The following is a 17,514-nucleotide window of genomic DNA, read 5'->3' as shown; positions in this document are numbered from 1 at the left end:
TATAAATTAAAGTATTGTAATTTTAGTATCTAAATTAATGTATTATTACAATTTCAAAAAGGAAAAAATTGTTAAACATCAAATATAACCATTTAAAAACCCACAAATAAAATAGTTAAAAGAAAAAAACAGAACTTTTAAAATTGTGAAAAAAGAAATATTAAATAAATATAAAAACTTTTTGGACGTGTAAATATAATTCTTCTTTTTAAAAATAAAAGTAAAAAAATAAAAATAAAGAGACTGAAATGAAAACTAACGTATGTGGTTAAAAATTTATTCAAATTTTTTCTGTATAAATTTCGAAGTCTTGTCCCTTCTCTGCACACTCTTCTTTCTTCCTCCAAACCAAAATTTTCTTACGCTTCACCGTTTCCTATGCAGTCATGGCGACGCTCCCTCTCTCAGTGCATGGCGGAGAGAAACGAAAAAGTGACGAAACAGAATCGGTATTCATTCAAATTACCTGTTACTTCTCTCCCTCTTTCTCTCTCGTGCTAATTACTACAGTGACTGTGTCTTTTCACGATTATTTTTGGTAACAAACTGTCGATCCCTTGACTCGCTTCATGTGTTTACTATATTATTTGTTTCGGAAATCTGTTAAATACAACACACTCCACATTACTCATTCTCATTTATCAGATGGTAAAGCTTGAACCTTTGCACTACCCTTTATTCGATTTGCGTCTGCGAGTTCTGGGTTTGAGTTTGTTTTACTGTTTTCGTCTTCCATGATAAGGAGAGGGATCATTTTTGTAATGGGGTATTTTTCTTTCGTTGGATTTTGGATGCAGGCTGAACAAAAAGGTAAAATAGTTATAGAAGGTGCACTCTCAATGGGTATACACCCTCATACCAAGCAGCAGAAGATTACACGTGATGTTCTTCCATTTGCCAGAAGGTGAGTTTAATGTGCACATCTTTATGGTTAAACTTCTGGGGTTTATGAGTGCATGCATTGTTGAATGTGTTCTTATGATTACTATCTCTTTCTCACTGATTTTTTATTTTTTATTCTTTTTTATTTCCTGTAGTTATCAGCTTGAAGCATTGGACAAAGCTATCCATGAGAATACCATTGTGTACTTGGAGACTGGTTCGGGCAAAACTTTGATAGCCATCATGCTTCTTCGCAGCTATGCGCATCACCTTCGAAAGCCTTCTCCTTTCATTGCAGTGTTCTTGGTTCCCCAAGTTGTGTTGGTCTCTCAAGTATGACACTCTCTATCTTATGATGCCTTTTGCAAAGTCCAGATTCATTATTATTGTGCTGTTTGATAAGTTATGTAATGGATCAGTACTTTCACTGCGTTTTATTTTTTTCATTATCTTCTAACTTGTTGCTGTTCACTCGTAATTTAGCAAGCCGAAGTTGTGAAAATGCATACCGATTTGAAAGTGGGTGTGTATTGGGGAGATATGGGTGTTGACTTCTGGGATGCAGCGACATGGGAACAAGAAATGGATAAACACGAGGTCTGTTTTTTCTTTTTTTGCATTCTATCAGATTTGAAAGATTCCTTGTTATTTTTACTGGTCTGCTTTGCTTAATCTTAACCCATCTGTTTGTGCAATGTGTGATATATTCCTATTTCCCCCCATTTGAAAAGGTGGCTGAATATTTATTTCCGTAGTTGTTAGATTTGAATCTTATGATTCGATACAATTAAACTACCTACCGATAATATTATAAGATGGATTTTAAATGACTTTGAAACTTACGATACATGGATGAATTTGTCTGATATCTTATCATTGATATAAATCACACAACTCAAGGATTTGCTATTTATTTGTTTTGTACTTTTTCTTTCATCATTTCCAGTGAAAAATTTAAAGTTCATAGAAGCTTGAATTGTTAAACGGAAAGGATTTGAAGGGAACACGCTTGAACTTACCTTATTTGGTTGTTCAGTAATTGTCACTAATACATTCAATGCATGCCTATTTAAGTATTTAATTGCTTGTTTCATTTTTCTGAATTGAAGATTACATAAACTCATACAATTAATATTCTTTTACTAAACCTTTGGTTTACTTGTTCAAACTTTTTTATCAATTGAAATTGAAGCAAATTTTCGATAAAAGTTATATGATTATCAACACCCTTGGGCATGTGGTGTTTTTAGCTTTTGAATACGTTCTGAGGAGAACACTGAGATACTCCATTTTCTTCATCTACTTTATCGATAAAATCTTACGCAAACTCTTTCTATAGTTCCTTTGGAATCCATCGCTTGCATGTTGTCTGTGACCTTTGTACCGGGTTAAGTCTCATAGTATACTAAAACGAAATCTTTACAATTAAATTTAATGGAAACTAAGGCAACTGTTTTCTTTTTTCTATTGTTCAATTGCTTGAATGTGACACACATTTTTCATTTGTTACTTTATTATCATTATGATGGTTCTGATTTTTTTTTTTTTTTTCTAAATGGATATCATGTAATGCTTTTCATTGTGTAGGTGCTTATCATGACTCCTGTAATATTGCTCAATTGTTTGAGGCACAGCTTCCTCAAACTGAATATGATTAAGGTTTTGATAATGGATGAATGCCATCATGCTAGGGGTAAACACCCTTATGCCTGCATCATGACTGTAAGTTTGATATTTTCTCCATCCTTTTCTCTCAACTGGGCTGTGTCTTTGAACTTCTTACTAATTTTTAGTATAATAATATATTTGAGTAATGACTTCTTCATTAATATGTTGTATTATACCTCCAACCATTATATGCAACTTAATTTTTTTTTTATTGGGTGATACAATGAGTGTAAAGGATCTGTGGACTGGGGACAAAGGGGAAAATTGAACCCATAAAAATATCGGGTGAGGTGCGGCTGATATGTGACATTAAAATATTTTCCTTCTTCTATCCATGAGTATAAATTGCCTTATATTTTATACTGTGTAATTGATCTGGACCCCAAAGTATGCAACACGAGATTATAATTAGAATCGGTGACTTTGGTTCAGTAGTATCATGTTTTTTCAATTATTTTGGTTCTGTAAGATTTGTAATTAACTTTGTTTGAAGACAATTAGTCAATTACAATCTTGTATGCATCTGCATCTTGTGGTTTTAGTTTGTGGTTTGGAATTAGTTTGTTACTTTTTTATGATTTGATTTCATGCAGGAGTTTTATCATCACCAATTACAATCTGGTAGCTCTGACCTCCCTCGAATTTTTGGTATGACTGCATCTCCAATTAAGACGAAAGGTATACAAGTCAAGAAAAGTTTATGGCTCCTTCAGTTTCTAGGTTTTTTTTTTTCTCTAATGTTAATTCCCTTTTTTATAATCCAGTTGGAAAATCTGAATCATCCTTGTCAGAGAATATTCAGAAACTAATGACTCTAATGCATTCAAAGGTAGTTTTTTCTCTTCCTCTTCTGTATGGTTTTTCGTGTTTTGCTCTTTCTACTCATGATATTATGTTGTATGGGTCTTGTCCTATATCTTCTTGGTGTAATTGGATAAATGTTGAAGAAATATAGAGACTACTCGTATGGCCCCAAGTGACACTTTTATGGCAAGAAAGATGCATGAAAAGGATTAAAGTTTTGTTACCTTATGGGGTTATGTTATTTGGTACTTTATTGTTATTTTTAGTATTTAGGTTCTTAGTTTTAGGATCCAGTTGTGTGTTAACATTCTTAGAGGTAGTTAAACCTATAGCTATGCCAGATTTCTTTTCTTTATTTATTTATTCTGAATCAATTACAAATGATTTATTCTAATGTGATTAGGAGTTCTTTGTGTCGATGTGCAAACCCTTTGGTCTTGCTTTGTATTATTTGCTTGACAAATATTTTCAAATGAAGGTATATACATGTGCAAGTGAAGCTGTCATCACTCAGTTCATACCAACATCAACACCAAAATTGAAGTTTTACAATGACAATGGAATTCAATTTGTATTATTTGAAGAAATAGCGTCTAAACTCAAGATGTTAAAAGAGCAGGTATGTACATTTAAAGATATATCAGTTTTTGAAATATACTTTCATCATCCTGTATTTAGTTACTGTCACAGTTTCATTTATGTCTACTGCTGCTATCTAAGTTATTTATTTTTTATGTCTGAGGTTATTAACAATGGATATTCTGTTTCTCAGCATGAACTCACTCTAGAAAGTTCAGATTTCACTGGATCAGTTGCTGAGTCTGCACAAAAAAGAATAACAAAGATGTTTGATGCTTTGATATTTAGTCTGGGCGAGCTTGGTGTTTGGTTGGCTTTGAAGGTTCATGCCTATTTCCTGCAGAAACTTTCTGTCTCTCATGTCTCTTTAAGGTTTCATAAATGCTAACTGTTGTTTTTTCTTGACTTGTGGTAGGCTGCTGATTGTTTATCTTCTAGTGAATTTGACTCGTTTTCATGGGGACACTCTGGAGATAAAGTTGTTAAAAACTTTATTTTGGCGTGTATAGACACACTAAAAAGTTACTTGCAATGTGGTAATGATTCTACAGCCACTGAGAGAAATGGTGAAATCTTAGATATAAATATTTTGCTTGCATTTCTAGCATTAATTAATTTTCATACAATGTTCTTTTCTTACTCAGATGCTAAGTGGTCTATTGGTGACAATATTAAATTCGATTTGGAGATGGGGCTGTTGACCTCCAAAGTTTGCTGTCTTATAGACTCTATACTTGATTACAGGTTATAATCATGGATATGTTTCTTTCTGAATGTTTCCATTGTGGTTCTGAAATCATGTAACGTGTTGTCATTATTATGGATGTGCCTCTAGACTCTCCTTATTTGACTGTTAAGTTTCTTATGAGATGAGAAGGTGCCTAAGAAAATATAATGTATTCTATAAATAAATTCAATCTTTACATATGGTTTATGCATCAACCCTATAGATAGAGCAACTCAACCTAAACCAACTGTAACTAAGTTTTTTCTTATCATTTTTTTCCTACTAATTTTGTGATATCACTGATGATGAATGTTTTACAATACTTATTTTATCATTTGATGCTACTTGTCAAAGGTTGGGAGATATGTTTTTAACCACCCTGATTATAGAATATATTTAAGGAAAAGGTAAGTTTTGAATAATTTGATTTTGATCTTAACTACGTAAATATTTTAGAAAAAGGAGAATGAAATTAAATTGGATTTCAATAATCTGATGTTGATCTTAGGTTGCTAAACCTACTTGAATCCATATTTTAAAATAAAATTTTAAAGTACACATTCAGCTGTAAAAAGTATATATAAAAGATATTGAATCAAGAAATTGTATCACTTACTACTGATTTTGGAACAATGATAAGTTCTAAAACGTTGTGTTACATCAGGTAGAGTTTGTGATCACTTTGATTCTTAACCTCAAATACACTGGCTCTATTTTCTAAAATATAAGCCTGTCGTTGTTGGCTTCAGATTGGGATGAGTGTTGAAAATTTATTCTAACTAGTTGATCTACATACTGTTTTGATCGACTGATTGCATGTAGTCCTGGTGGAATAAGGCTATTGTTGTTCGATTGTACGTTGTGATCATTCTAATGTTATTATGATGATGATATTAAATCTATTTGATGGATCTTCTACTTGTGCTGCAATTGCAGGGGTTTGAGAGACATGAGATGCATAGTTTTTGTTGAAAGGATCATTACCGCCATTGTACTTGAAGATTTATTCAATACCTTGCTTCCAAAGTACAATACCTGGAAGACTAAATTCATAGCAGGAAACAATTTTGGATTGAAAAATCAGTCAAGGAATAAACAGAATAAAATTGTGGAAGAATTTCGAATGGGATTGGTATGTTACTTTAGGGTTTAACAGTCCACTGTATTGTAATAACCAAATGACATGTCTTATCAATATAAAATTTAATATGCAGGTCAACATCATTGTTGCAACATCAATTCTCGAAGAAGGTTTAGATGTTCAAAGTTGCAATTTAGTTATCAGATTTGATCCATCTCCTACAGTGTGCAGTTTCATACAGTCCCGAGGACGTGCTAGAATGAAAAATTCAGACTACATATTAATGGTTGAGAGGTATTTGATTTTTCATTACTCCCTAAGTTCCTTTATTACTCTGATGCTTTGTTTAGGTAAGCTGCAATAGACAAAAATATAGTGACAAATTATTCTTTACCAGTTAACTTTTTCCAAAACCATCCTTTATTTTACTCTAAATTACAGAGGGGATTCAGCTACACGTACTCGACTTGAGAAATACCTTGCTAGTGCGGATATTATGAGGAAGGAGTCCTTGCGACAGTCTTCCCTTCCATGTGACCCTTTTAAAGGTGATGACTTTGATAAGGAAGCTTATCATGTTGCCAGCACAGGAGCCATTGCAAATCTTAGTTCTAGCATTAGTTTGATATACTTGTACTGCTCACGCCTCCCTGCAGATGGGTTAGTTAGTTCATTGCTTCCCCCATTATCTGGCTTTTCTTCCTTCATTTTAATGAACCTAAGATATACTTTCTTCCTTCATTTTTTTTTTAAGTCTTTGTTTTATCTTGTTCTTTTTCATTTATACCATTAGATTACTCTCTCAGATACTTTAAACCGACTCCAAGGTGGGACAAAGAAACTGGAACGTTGTATCTTCCAAAGAGCTGTCCTCTACAGCCTATTCGTGTAGTTGGAGACAAAAAACACTTAAAGAATATGGCATGCCTTGAAGCTTGCAAACAACTTCACAAGATAGGAGCTCTGACTGATAATCTTGTTCCTGATATTATCATTCAAGCAGCAGAGGTTGAAGAATTTGGTAACTTACATGCCTTTTATTAATTTCTCGTACTATTAGTGTTTTTCTTTTTGAATATTGTATTTGAACATAAACTGTTTGTCCATATAATTCTTTGATCGACTTCCACATAAATCTTTGAATGATTTCCTCATCAATCAAATTCTTTCAGGGAATGAACCTTATGATGATATCCAACCAACTTACATTCCATTTGGATTGGTAAGTTGTGTGTCAACTAATAGTGACACAACATACCATTGTTATTTGATGGAACTCAGTCAAAATTTTAGCTATGATATCTCTGTGCAAGATATTTTTCTTGCTATGAGAATTAAGCTTGATCCAGAAATTGTGTGCTCCCAATTTGATATGGGTTTTGACAGAGGTAGTGTGTCCGTAAAGTTAAGATACAAAGGAACCATTAATCTTTCGCAAGATCAGGTATGCTGTCTAGTTATCCTTTAATTATATCCAACTTATTTGCATGTGGGTTAACAAAACGTTTGAATTTATTGTTTGTTTATTTTGTTTTCCAGGTTCTTTTGTGTAAAAATTTCCAAGTCACGTTGCTTAGAATTCTCATACATCATGATATGAACGAGTTGCCAATTGGTTTGGACAAAAGCTATTTGCAAGATGATGTTGGTATTGACTATCTTTTGCTTCCAGCTATTGGGAAAGGGGAGAAATCACTTGTTAATTGGTTAGCTATCAATTCTGTAAATGCATCTAAGTTTACGTGCAAGTGTCATCAACCCCACATAAGGACAAAAAGTGGTCTAGTGTGCACTTGTAAACTACAGAATGCGTTGGTTTGCACGTCCCATGCTATTGGTAAGAATTATTTCTATATCACCACTGGTCTAATGGAATTAGATGGAAACTCACCTTTGGAACTAAGGACTGGTGGAGTCACTACGTACAAAAATTATTATGAACAACAGTAAGTAATTTATTCATTTATGTTTATTCTCAGGTTACTTTACCTGCTAGAGTTCATCATTATTTTTGTTTCCAATTTTCAGTCACGGTATATCATTGCAATTTGAACATCAGCAGCTGCTTAAAGCAAGACACAATTTTCAGGCTAAAAATTATTGTGATGGACGCAAACAGAGGAAAGAAGGAGGTTTGACCTGATTTTCAATTTGTTAATTTTATTCTGTTCCTTGATCTCTCTTATGTGAATGTATACCTGGCATTACATGCCCTCTGATTTTAATTGAAAGGAACCAGGCTTGTTTGTATGCTATTTCTTCTGAACAGTTTCTTTGGATTGGAACTATGAAAATAGCCTCTACTTGTTTGGGTGTGGCACAATACTTTAAGCCTCTTAGTTGTTATCTCTGTTTTGGATTTCTGAAACCCAATGTTATAATCCTAATATGAATAAACTTTGCATCCGCTTCGGCAGTACCTGCTATTAACAATAACTTAGTTATCATGTCATGAGGCCTGAATATTTATTCATGTGCAGAAAAGTTGCGGAAATGTTTAGTGTTAGTCTAAACACTAACAATATGCAACCGAATCTAAATCCTTACATCCATGTTTTTCATTTCAGAAGCAAGCAAGGCCTTTGTTGAATTACCTCCTGAACTGTGTTCTATAATCATGTCTCCAATACAAGATAGTATCATTTATTCCTTCTCATTTATTCCATCAATCATGCATCGGATTGAATCATTGGTTGGAGCTTTCAACTTAAAGAAGATGCATTTGTTTCATTGCGCGCAGAATGAAACTGAAATAATGAAGGTGTGTACATGCTCACTGTTACAATCTAGAAAACAAATTAGCTTACTGCAAGTTTTTTTTATACTTTACATATATATAAGCAGTTGTGTGAAATGGTCTACATTAGCATCTATTGGTTAATTTGTCTTGGTGTTCTTTCATAGTGTGGATTCATTTATTATTACTATTATTATTTTTATTTCATCCAGTTGTCAAATATTAGAAAGTTACTTACACCAAAAGATATCTGCAATTGGCATTGTAGGTGTTAGAGGCAATAACTTCTAAAAAATGCCAAGAGTCTTTCCATTATGAGTCTCTAGAAACTCTTGGAGATTCTTTTTTAAAGTATGCTGCCAGTCAACAGCTTTTTAAAACCTATGAAAGTGACCATGAAGGTCTCCTTAGTTTGAAGAGGGAAAAGATGATTTCTAACGCTGCACTCTGCAAGTTAGGGTGCAGTTCTGGCCTTCCGGTATTCTCTCCCGCTTTATTTCTCTTTAATATTGTTGTTTCATTTATTTCAGAATTCTTAATTAGTTTTTATTTGCAGGGTTTCATACGAAATGAACCATTTGATCCTCATTCCTGGATCATTCCTGGTGATAAATCTGGAAGTTTTAAAATAGAAGAGTTGATTATCAAAGGGAAACAAATTTATATTTCTGGAAAAAGAAAATTAAAACGAAAGCTTATTGCTGATGTAGTTGAGGCACTAATTGGTGCCTTCCTCAGCACTGGTGGTGAAAAGGCTGCATTGTTGTTCATGGATTGGATTGGTATTAAAGTGAATTTTGATCAAGTACCCTATGAGAGGCACTTTGACATTCAACCGGAGAAACTGATTAATGTCAGCCATTTAGAATCACAACTGAATTACTCATTCCATGACAGTACTCTTTTAGTGGAAGCTCTGACCCATGGTTCTTACATGCTGCCTGAAGTTCCTAGATGTTATCAGGTACTTTTACTTATGCTTATTATTCATCATATGGAAACAAGACATTGCATTAGCACAAATTCATTATGTATGTATGCATGAACTTTCTCCAACCCCATATTTACTAGCCTATCTTTTGGTAGGATCTGATAAATAGTAATGAAACACATTCTTCATGATCAATCATTTTTAATTCATATTCTTCTTCCTTTGTTCCATTATTATCTTTATATGTAAAAAATGATGTACTCCTTGCTCTGCAGAGGCTAGAATTTCTTGGAGATTCAGTACTGGATTATCTGATTACTTGGCACTTGTACAAAAAATATCCTGGCATGTCACCTGGGCAGTTAACTGACATGAGGTCAGCTTCTGTGAATAACGATTGTTATGCATGGTCTGCCATTAAGCATGGTTTGCACAAACATGTACTCCATGCCTCACAAGAACTGCATAAGCATATTGCTATATCACTAAACAGTTTTGATAAGTTGTCTTCATCCTCAACTTTTGGATACGAGTCAGAGACATCACTTCCTAAGGTTAGTTGTTAAAATTTACTTCATAGACTCATGAAGGAGAATTGGTTACTACACTAAAGAACTAAACATTGTTGGTAAATTTGATCAAAATCTTATGCTTCTCCAATGTTGCAAACACCATCTTGCTTTATTGCCTTCCTTATTTGGTATATCTTACTTTGAGTTTTGCAGCAGAGTTGTATTCGTGACTCATTCAATGTGTTAACCATTACAAAACACATAATGTAGTTTGTTATTGTTTGATAGGTGCTTGGAGACATTTTAGAGTCTTTGGCTGGAGCGATTCTAGTTGATTCAGGATACAATAAAGAGGTTGTATGGGAAAGCATAAGGCCACTTTTGGAACCTCTTGTCACACCAGATACATTGAAGCTCCACCCCATCAGAGAGTTGCATGAATTGATACAAAAAAGAAATTATAATATTATACAAGAGGTTGTGAACAGAAAAGATGGCGTGACTACTTATAGAATGGAGGTAGAAGCTGATGAAATCATTCATCAGTATGAGTATCTCGGTCATGCTCTCAAGGACACAGCCAAGAAGATAGTTTACAAGGAAATTTTGAATTCCTTGAGGCAAGAAAAGTTATTATAGGATACGCCGCACTAGTTTTGATTGTAATACTTGTTGACAGGGAAAGAATTATTTTGACACCTGTTACTCTCATTTGACACCTTTGTTTTCACTCTTCCTTTTAGAAAAACTGTGTCAAAAGATGGTAACTGGTGTTGAAATATTAGTGCTCTTGTTGATATTTTATTAGTTTTTCAAGGGTTATAATATTCATCTATACACAGTTTAAAATCCACGTTAGTCCAAGCTGTGTATGTGTCGTTCTGTAACTTGTGTTAAAAAGTTACTGTTAGTAATTATGTGTATTTTACGAGGAGACGTTGTTAATGTGTATAAATATAGTTTATTATTTTTTAATAGATTATTCTATATATTTAATACATAGTCATTAAGGATTTTCAATTGCTTTGAGAGATTTTCAATTATTTTTTGTAAATAGGAAATATTTTATAATCTCTCATCTCTTTATTGAATATTAATGTAAATATATTTTATAGTGCTTATTTAAGAAAAAGAGCTGTAGAATAATAGCAACAAATCTTTCTAGGATATGCTTTTGAATATTAGAGAATATGTTTTCATATGTTGATATTGTGACAATTGCAACATTGGGAACATAGGTAGGTTGGTTTGTTAGCTTTTTTATTATATAAAACTAGTGTAATACAGGCGCTATCGCACGTGTGTATATATTTTTTAAACATGCATGATATTATATTAGTAGGTGATAATATTATAATGTTATTAAGTTAATATATATATTAAAATTATATTTATTAAAAATAAAGTGAAATATATGAGAACAAATAAAAGAATAACTATTGATAAATAAAAAAGAAGAGAAGAAGTAGAGACATTTGATTTTATAAAAAGTTGGTAAAAGTAACGGTCAATTTTTAAAAATTTAATAAATTATTATATGTAAAGGATAAAATTGGAATTTTGAAAAATGGATACAAAAAGGAGAATTCTCTTTATATATTGTTATAGATAATAATAATTTACAAGGAATAATTTTTTTGTGAATTTGAAAAACGTAAATTTATAATCATATTATAGTTTAAATTATGAAAACTTATAACTTAATTTTTTATTATATTATAGATTATAATATAGTAACATATAATAAAATACTTCATATTGTATTAACGTGCCACACATATTCAAACAAAACATCATTTTATAAGAGATAAAGTCCAAAAGGATGTAGTAGATTTTGAAGTTTTTATCTACAGAAAATTAACATGTTAATATATTTACCAACTCTTCGTTCAAGATCGATTCATATACATTGTCAACGAATTCAAGGAAAGCAATGTATATTCTAAAATGAATTCAAGGAAAGCAATCATAAAAGAAAGTTTGATTTAAATGACCCAAGTATAACCTATGTTTGTTTATAACTTGTTTTGCTCCATAGTTTATATGATGGTTTTGTAAGCTATAATTGTTTCCTTTAGCTATTATAACCTTTCATCTTTGCATTAATCCTCAATTATTCTAGCATTCTATTTGCAACTTATCCTCTTTGAACTAAAAAATAATTATCATTCCCATTCCACCCTCTAATTTTATTATTTAGATAAAGATCTATATTTGATTCATATTTTCATTTTAAGGAATGACCCAAGCATTCCCTATTCGTGACATTTGATTTGTCAATGATAAACCATTATTGGTCATATATGAAAAATAAGAAATAACATACGAAGTGAATATTGAATTGAGTTTTAAAATTTTCGCAATTTTCTATTTGTATTGTTTGATAATATGGGATGATTTGCAACATCGGTAAAAATGTGAATGATTATGGGATGATTTATCAAATGTTTTCGCAAGATGAGTTCTAGTTTTTTTTAGTTTAAAAATTACAATATATAGTATAAAAGATTGAGAGGAAAGAAGATATTTAAAATTTTTATATTGATTCGTTTGATAATGTAGATAATATTCAACTTTTAACCATCAAGCTTTTCTAAGTAGATTAATATTGTAAATTACTTAACTATAAAACTAGAATATTTAATCTAACAAAAATGCATGTAGTTGGAAAAAATATTAAAAGGATTCTTTTAGTTAGTGCTTTTTCTCCCTATGCCTCGTAGGATTTTTTCTTACCCTCTAATTTTCACAAGTAGGGATAACAAATAAATTCATCATAGATATTGTTTAAATTGTTTTTGTTTTCATGGAAAATTCTTACATTAACTGAGCATGGATATGAGTATAAATAATACTAGAATCTTTTAATTGGGTATGAGGATGAGAATAAGTATTTATATATTTGTCTCGATCCCATTCCCATATCCATATCATATTTGTCTTTGTTTAAATTATTAAAATATTTATAATAATTTATTAACTAACCTTATATATATATATATATATATATATATATACTACACAGTTTTTTTAATTTCTTCTAATTGTTTGGATTGTTATGAAATCCATTCATATCTCTAATATATTTTTCCTCTTACTACAACCTTGGTGCAATTATATTCAAATATTGTCTGTTAATTAAATATTTTTTATATCTCACATTTGAATATTTATACTCTTTTTTAATATTTATATTTATTGTGTTTGTTTATATGATAATGTTTAATTCTCTATTTAAGTGTTGAATTTTCATCTACAAGGTAATATAAAAAAACATATTTTTTATTCTCTTATTATTATTTTTTTCTTCATTTGAATAACTCTTCTGATTCACTAAACAATTTATCTCTTAAGAGTTTTAAGTTAATATTTAAAAAGTTTTTTTAAATCTATAAGGTATTTTTCATCTTATAATTAATTATACATTTATTTTTCTTTGTGTGATTTTATTCAATGGTCTATCAAATTGTTTCTAAGATACACATTTGATCATTTTTTTAATATTTTTATTTGTTATTTATTTTTATCATGTAGAATACTATTTTGATATTTTTTATATAATTAATTTTAATTTCTGACTCATTATCATAAGTGTAATTTTATCACTATAATTATATAAATAAAATTTATTTACTATAATGTAATTTTATTCACTATAATTATCCATAATGTAATAATTTAACATAATTTGTATAAATCTTTTTTATTGTCATCCAACATATATGGAAGCTCAAAAGATGAAAAATCTATGATAAATTTATATTATTATTAGATTAATCTTTATTCTTTGTGTAACTTTCATCAAGTGATGTATTATAATGTTTAGAGTGTATAAAAAAATTATTAGAATTTAAAAAATTGAAGTAAAGAGAAATTTAAAATATTTTTTAATTTTAATATTTGTTTTCCTTTTATATTTTCTTAAAAATATTTTTAAATTTTATTAATTAGATTTCATTTGTAAATTTAATAAATATTTTGATTCTCATGAAATTTTATTTGGTATTTTAATTTAAAACACTACTAGAAAAATATTCATTTATTGTTTTTATAAATTTTCTTTCGCAAGAAATTGATGCGTAATTTTTCATAAAAATCTTTTTGGCAAGAAATTCATTTGACTTTTTATATGGAATTTAGCAGGAAATATATGTAGAGTTTGATAGAAACTTTTTTACACATGAAATACATATGTAGATTTTCTTATAAAAAGTATTGGCATAAAAGATATTATAATTATTGCCAATTTAATTACGTGTATATTTTTTTCATACGAATCAATTTTGCAGCAAAAAGTTCGGAATAACTTATTGAAGAATGGTGAAGGAGGGGTTATTGTATATGTAACAACAATTCAAGTATTAAATAATAATCATAATAATAATAATAATAATTAAATCTTACACATAAAGTTTAATTGTAAATTAAAACATATTTTTCAATAAAATATTAAAAAAAAAAACGAATCATAGCAATGTTGTAAATTTTCTTTTATAATTTTTAGAAGAAACTCCGCCTGGTGTATTTGACTGAAACGAATCATATAAGCAACATGAATCATCACCCATAACAAATGAAATAAAATTAATACATTACACAATTTAACCAGATGAAACCAATGCATCAAATAATGGAGCTGAATTCTATCCTACTGGATATATAATGTATAGTAATACTAAAAAAATGTTACTAAATCTTACTAGTAACATTTTATCATATGTCATGTATTTTCTATGTTACTATTAATTTTTTGTAATATTTGTAAGGTCCAGTTTTTCTGTTGCCTTAATTTTAAAGGATTGTCCCCATCTAATGGGTCCGAGGGTTGACCCAAAACGAAATCAGATCTAATGTGCCCTAACCCTAAATGTTTTGTTCACTTTCGTAAAAACAGATCCTTTTCCCTTAGAGTTGCTGCCGCTTCTACCAGGGTTCCAAAGCATACCTTCAGTTCACGTTCCGCTTGACCCCGTTCTTGACTCACGTAAGTATTCCCAACCCATACTTCTAAATCTCTGGTCCTATTTCTGTGTGTAATGTTAGAGCTCCAGTAGTAAACGCCCTTTGTTCACTTTTTCCAGCTATGTGATCTTCTCTTAAAGATGTGGTACTCCGATGTTCGGTGTCGAGACATTAAAACTAGCTCGTTCCAGGTAAGGGAAGCTAGAACCTCCTTGTATGGTGTGATTTTGACTTGTACCATTGTAGTTTCATTGTTTTCTTAAGTTGTGTGCTGCCATGAATGCTTGGACTGTCTGGAGTTTTCGTTTGGTGTGTGTGTATGTGTTATGCAGGTACGAGCAATGGCGAACACTGATAATCTCGCCCAAGCGAGCTGACCTCGCCTAGGCGAGATGAGCAGAGGCTCACCCAGGATTTTCTACGAGAGTTGTCGCTCAAGCGACCAAACTCTCGTTTTGAGCAAGCGAATGTCTCGCTTAGGCGGAGAGAGTCTCGCCTAAGCGAGATTGCGCAGGGGCTATTGTCCTCCTTGTCGAGCTCTCGCCTAGGCGGAGGAGAGCTCGCTTGAACGAGAGTCCTTTTCGCTTGAGCGAGACCCTCCAGCCTGAGCAAAGAGTTGGACGAGGATGCATCCCGAGTTATTTTCCCTTTGTACTTGAATGTTTAACTTGTGCTTATATGAGTTATTGTATGATGGCTTAATGGGAATGAATATGCATGATTGGGAGAGGATTATATGTGGGAAATTGTGAGCTTGGCATGATTTCTATATGAATTGTACATGAGAGATTGGATACATGTATATGTGTATGTGGTCACGAATTTGGCATGATGGTTGGTAACCCAGTGGCATGGTATTGGTATGCGAGAAAGCATTTTACTCATGGTTGGTAATGAAGAGTTGGTATTGATTTAACCTGTGATAAATAAGGGTTGGTTACGAATGTTGGTATGGGGTTCCTATGCATGATATTTGTATCTATTACTTGGTTGTTTATTTATGATTAGTATGGGGTGGGTACGTAATTCCTTGAAGTCTCTAGGTGGGACTCCAGGGTTGTGCTTTAATGGTCGGGATGTAATCCCATGGCCCCTGTTAGTGGGTGTCCATGGTGGTGCCCCATCTATATAACTTGGTAAGGATTTAAGGTAAGGATTGCATCCTGACACTCTAAGGAGTCATTTAGTCTTACTTAGAGCGGACTGACTTTGTGGTGAAAGTAGTAGGAGGCCCGAAACTCATTAAGGGTTAACCTTGTGTGTGAGGGAATTGATTCATTGTAACACTTGTAACACATAGCTCGGGGGTGAGCAGCTCGGGGGTGAGCAGAGGTATCCACCACAAGTGCAAGCGTCCGCTGAATTCGACCAGGTTATATGTATCTGGATGAGTCAAGTCGAGTCGTAGTGTATTGTTTGGAAGGTCGTAACATGCTTGTGTGATGTATGTATAATGCACTTTGAATATTATCTGATTTCATTGATGAAATGGTTTTTGGCTCTAGCTTACCCTTTGCTTGTTTGATTGTCTTGTGTGTGGTACTTCTCTTTTGCGATGATCATCAATTTATTGATGTGAGCATAAGCGAGAGGTTCTCGCAGTCAACAGGAGAACGGTGACTCCGCTGCGTAGCCCGCCTACGCTGGATCCTGATTTATGATCTTTCTTTTAGGGCCACGGCGCATGTAGCATTTGTCCTTTAAATTTACATTTAAATTACTGTAGAATATTTGTACTGTTTCTTTTGGCACCGTTATGCGTTCTGATTGGTTGTATGGAGTTACTTTTAAACTCCGGGACTATGTTAAGATATTATTCAAGTGTGACGCTTCTTTTAAGTATGCTATTAATTAAATGGGGTGTTACAATTATGGTATCAGAGCGGTCATTCCTTAGGTCTGTGGACTTAGGTGTCTGCTTAGCTTTCTCTGTGTCTTTCTGAATGTTCTAGTTAAATCTCCTGTCTTATTAAGCCTAACCAAGTGATTTTCTGTGTGCCAGTGAACTATGTCACCTCCTCGTAGGACTCAGCAATCCTCTCAGGGTGACTTACCCGATATCGCTAGGGCAATAGAGGCGATGGTGGCTGCCATGACGCAGCAAAGCACGACGATAATGCAGTAGCATGAAGCGTCGATGCATCGACAGACAACGTCGCTGGAGCAATAACAGCTTGTGATGCAGCAGATGGAGGCTGCGAGGGTGGCTGCGGAGGAAGCCCACTAGCAACATATGGAAGCCCTTCGGCAGCTGGAAGAGAACAGGGCGACTGCCCCTGTGTTCGGTCCTGAGCCACGACCTATAGTCAGGGAGTGGAGCCTGGAAGACTTTCTGAAACACCAGCCGACGAAGTTTGGAGGCAAGACCAGTCCTGATGCCGCAGACCAATGCCTAAAGGACATGGAGAGAATCTTTGACGTGAAGATGTGTCCGACAGATAACAGACTTGCATTTACGGTGTATATGCTCACCGGGGAGACCGAACATTGGTGGATCAACACCAAATCCATCATGGAGGAAAGGGGAGAGCCAGTCACATGAGAGACTTTCCGGGGGAAGTTCCTCTCGGAGTATTTCCCCGATAGCGTAAGATATGCCAAGGAGGTGGAATTCCTCCAGCTCACCTAGGG

The 17,514-nt window shown here is 32.8% G+C and overlaps 1 protein-coding gene across 2 annotated transcripts; it reads left to right on the top strand.

Moving 5' to 3' along the window:
• The first annotated feature begins 347 nt into the window (after positions 1 to 347).
• Positions 348 to 10,927, top strand: LOC114184241 (endoribonuclease Dicer homolog 2-like). Of its 2 annotated transcripts, XM_028071526.2 has the most exons (23): positions 348 to 449; positions 798 to 904; positions 1,038 to 1,215; positions 1,366 to 1,479; positions 2,470 to 2,604; positions 3,144 to 3,228; positions 3,315 to 3,379; positions 3,833 to 3,973; positions 4,127 to 4,255; positions 4,349 to 4,469; positions 4,578 to 4,677; positions 5,597 to 5,792; positions 5,875 to 6,035; positions 6,183 to 6,401; positions 6,548 to 6,762; positions 6,914 to 7,185; positions 7,281 to 7,687; positions 7,770 to 7,873; positions 8,309 to 8,502; positions 8,747 to 8,956; positions 9,035 to 9,442; positions 9,685 to 9,963; positions 10,210 to 10,927. In XM_028071526.2, the coding sequence occupies exons 1-23, from the start codon at positions 387 to 389 to the stop codon at positions 10,558 to 10,560; spliced, it is 4,254 nt and encodes a 1,417-aa protein (XP_027927327.2). In that variant the 5' UTR covers positions 348 to 386; the 3' UTR covers positions 10,561 to 10,927. The 2 variants fall into 2 exon arrangements, with proteins under 2 accessions (XP_027927327.2, XP_085529259.1); XM_085673133.1 differs by having other exon boundaries at positions 4,349 to 4,677.
• Positions 10,928 to 17,514: the final 6,587 nt, after the last annotated feature.

The sequence above is a fragment of the Vigna unguiculata genome, chromosome 5 (genome assembly GCF_037176805.1).
Source record: "Vigna unguiculata cultivar grain cowpea cultivar isolate G323 ecotype 2 chromosome 5, ASM3717680v1, whole genome shotgun sequence".
Taxonomy (NCBI): Eukaryota; Viridiplantae; Streptophyta; class Magnoliopsida; order Fabales; family Fabaceae; genus Vigna; species Vigna unguiculata.
The sequence above is the reverse complement of the archived record's forward strand: the minus strand, read 5'-3'. Positions and strand labels throughout refer to the sequence as shown.

Bases quoted from the DNA above. Each gene is read 5' to 3' on its own strand.
- LOC114184241 (XM_085673133.1), top strand. From the start codon at position 387: ATGGCGACGCTCCCTCTCTCAGTGCATGGCGGAGAGAAACGAAAAAGT. The intron at 3,380-3,832 runs GTAGTTTTTTCT...TTTCAAATGAAG, and splicing joins TGACTCTAATGCATTCAAAG to GTATATACATGTGCAAGTGA. The intron at 7,186-7,280 runs GTATGCTGTCTA...TTTGTTTTCCAG, and splicing joins TTAATCTTTCGCAAGATCAG to GTTCTTTTGTGTAAAAATTT.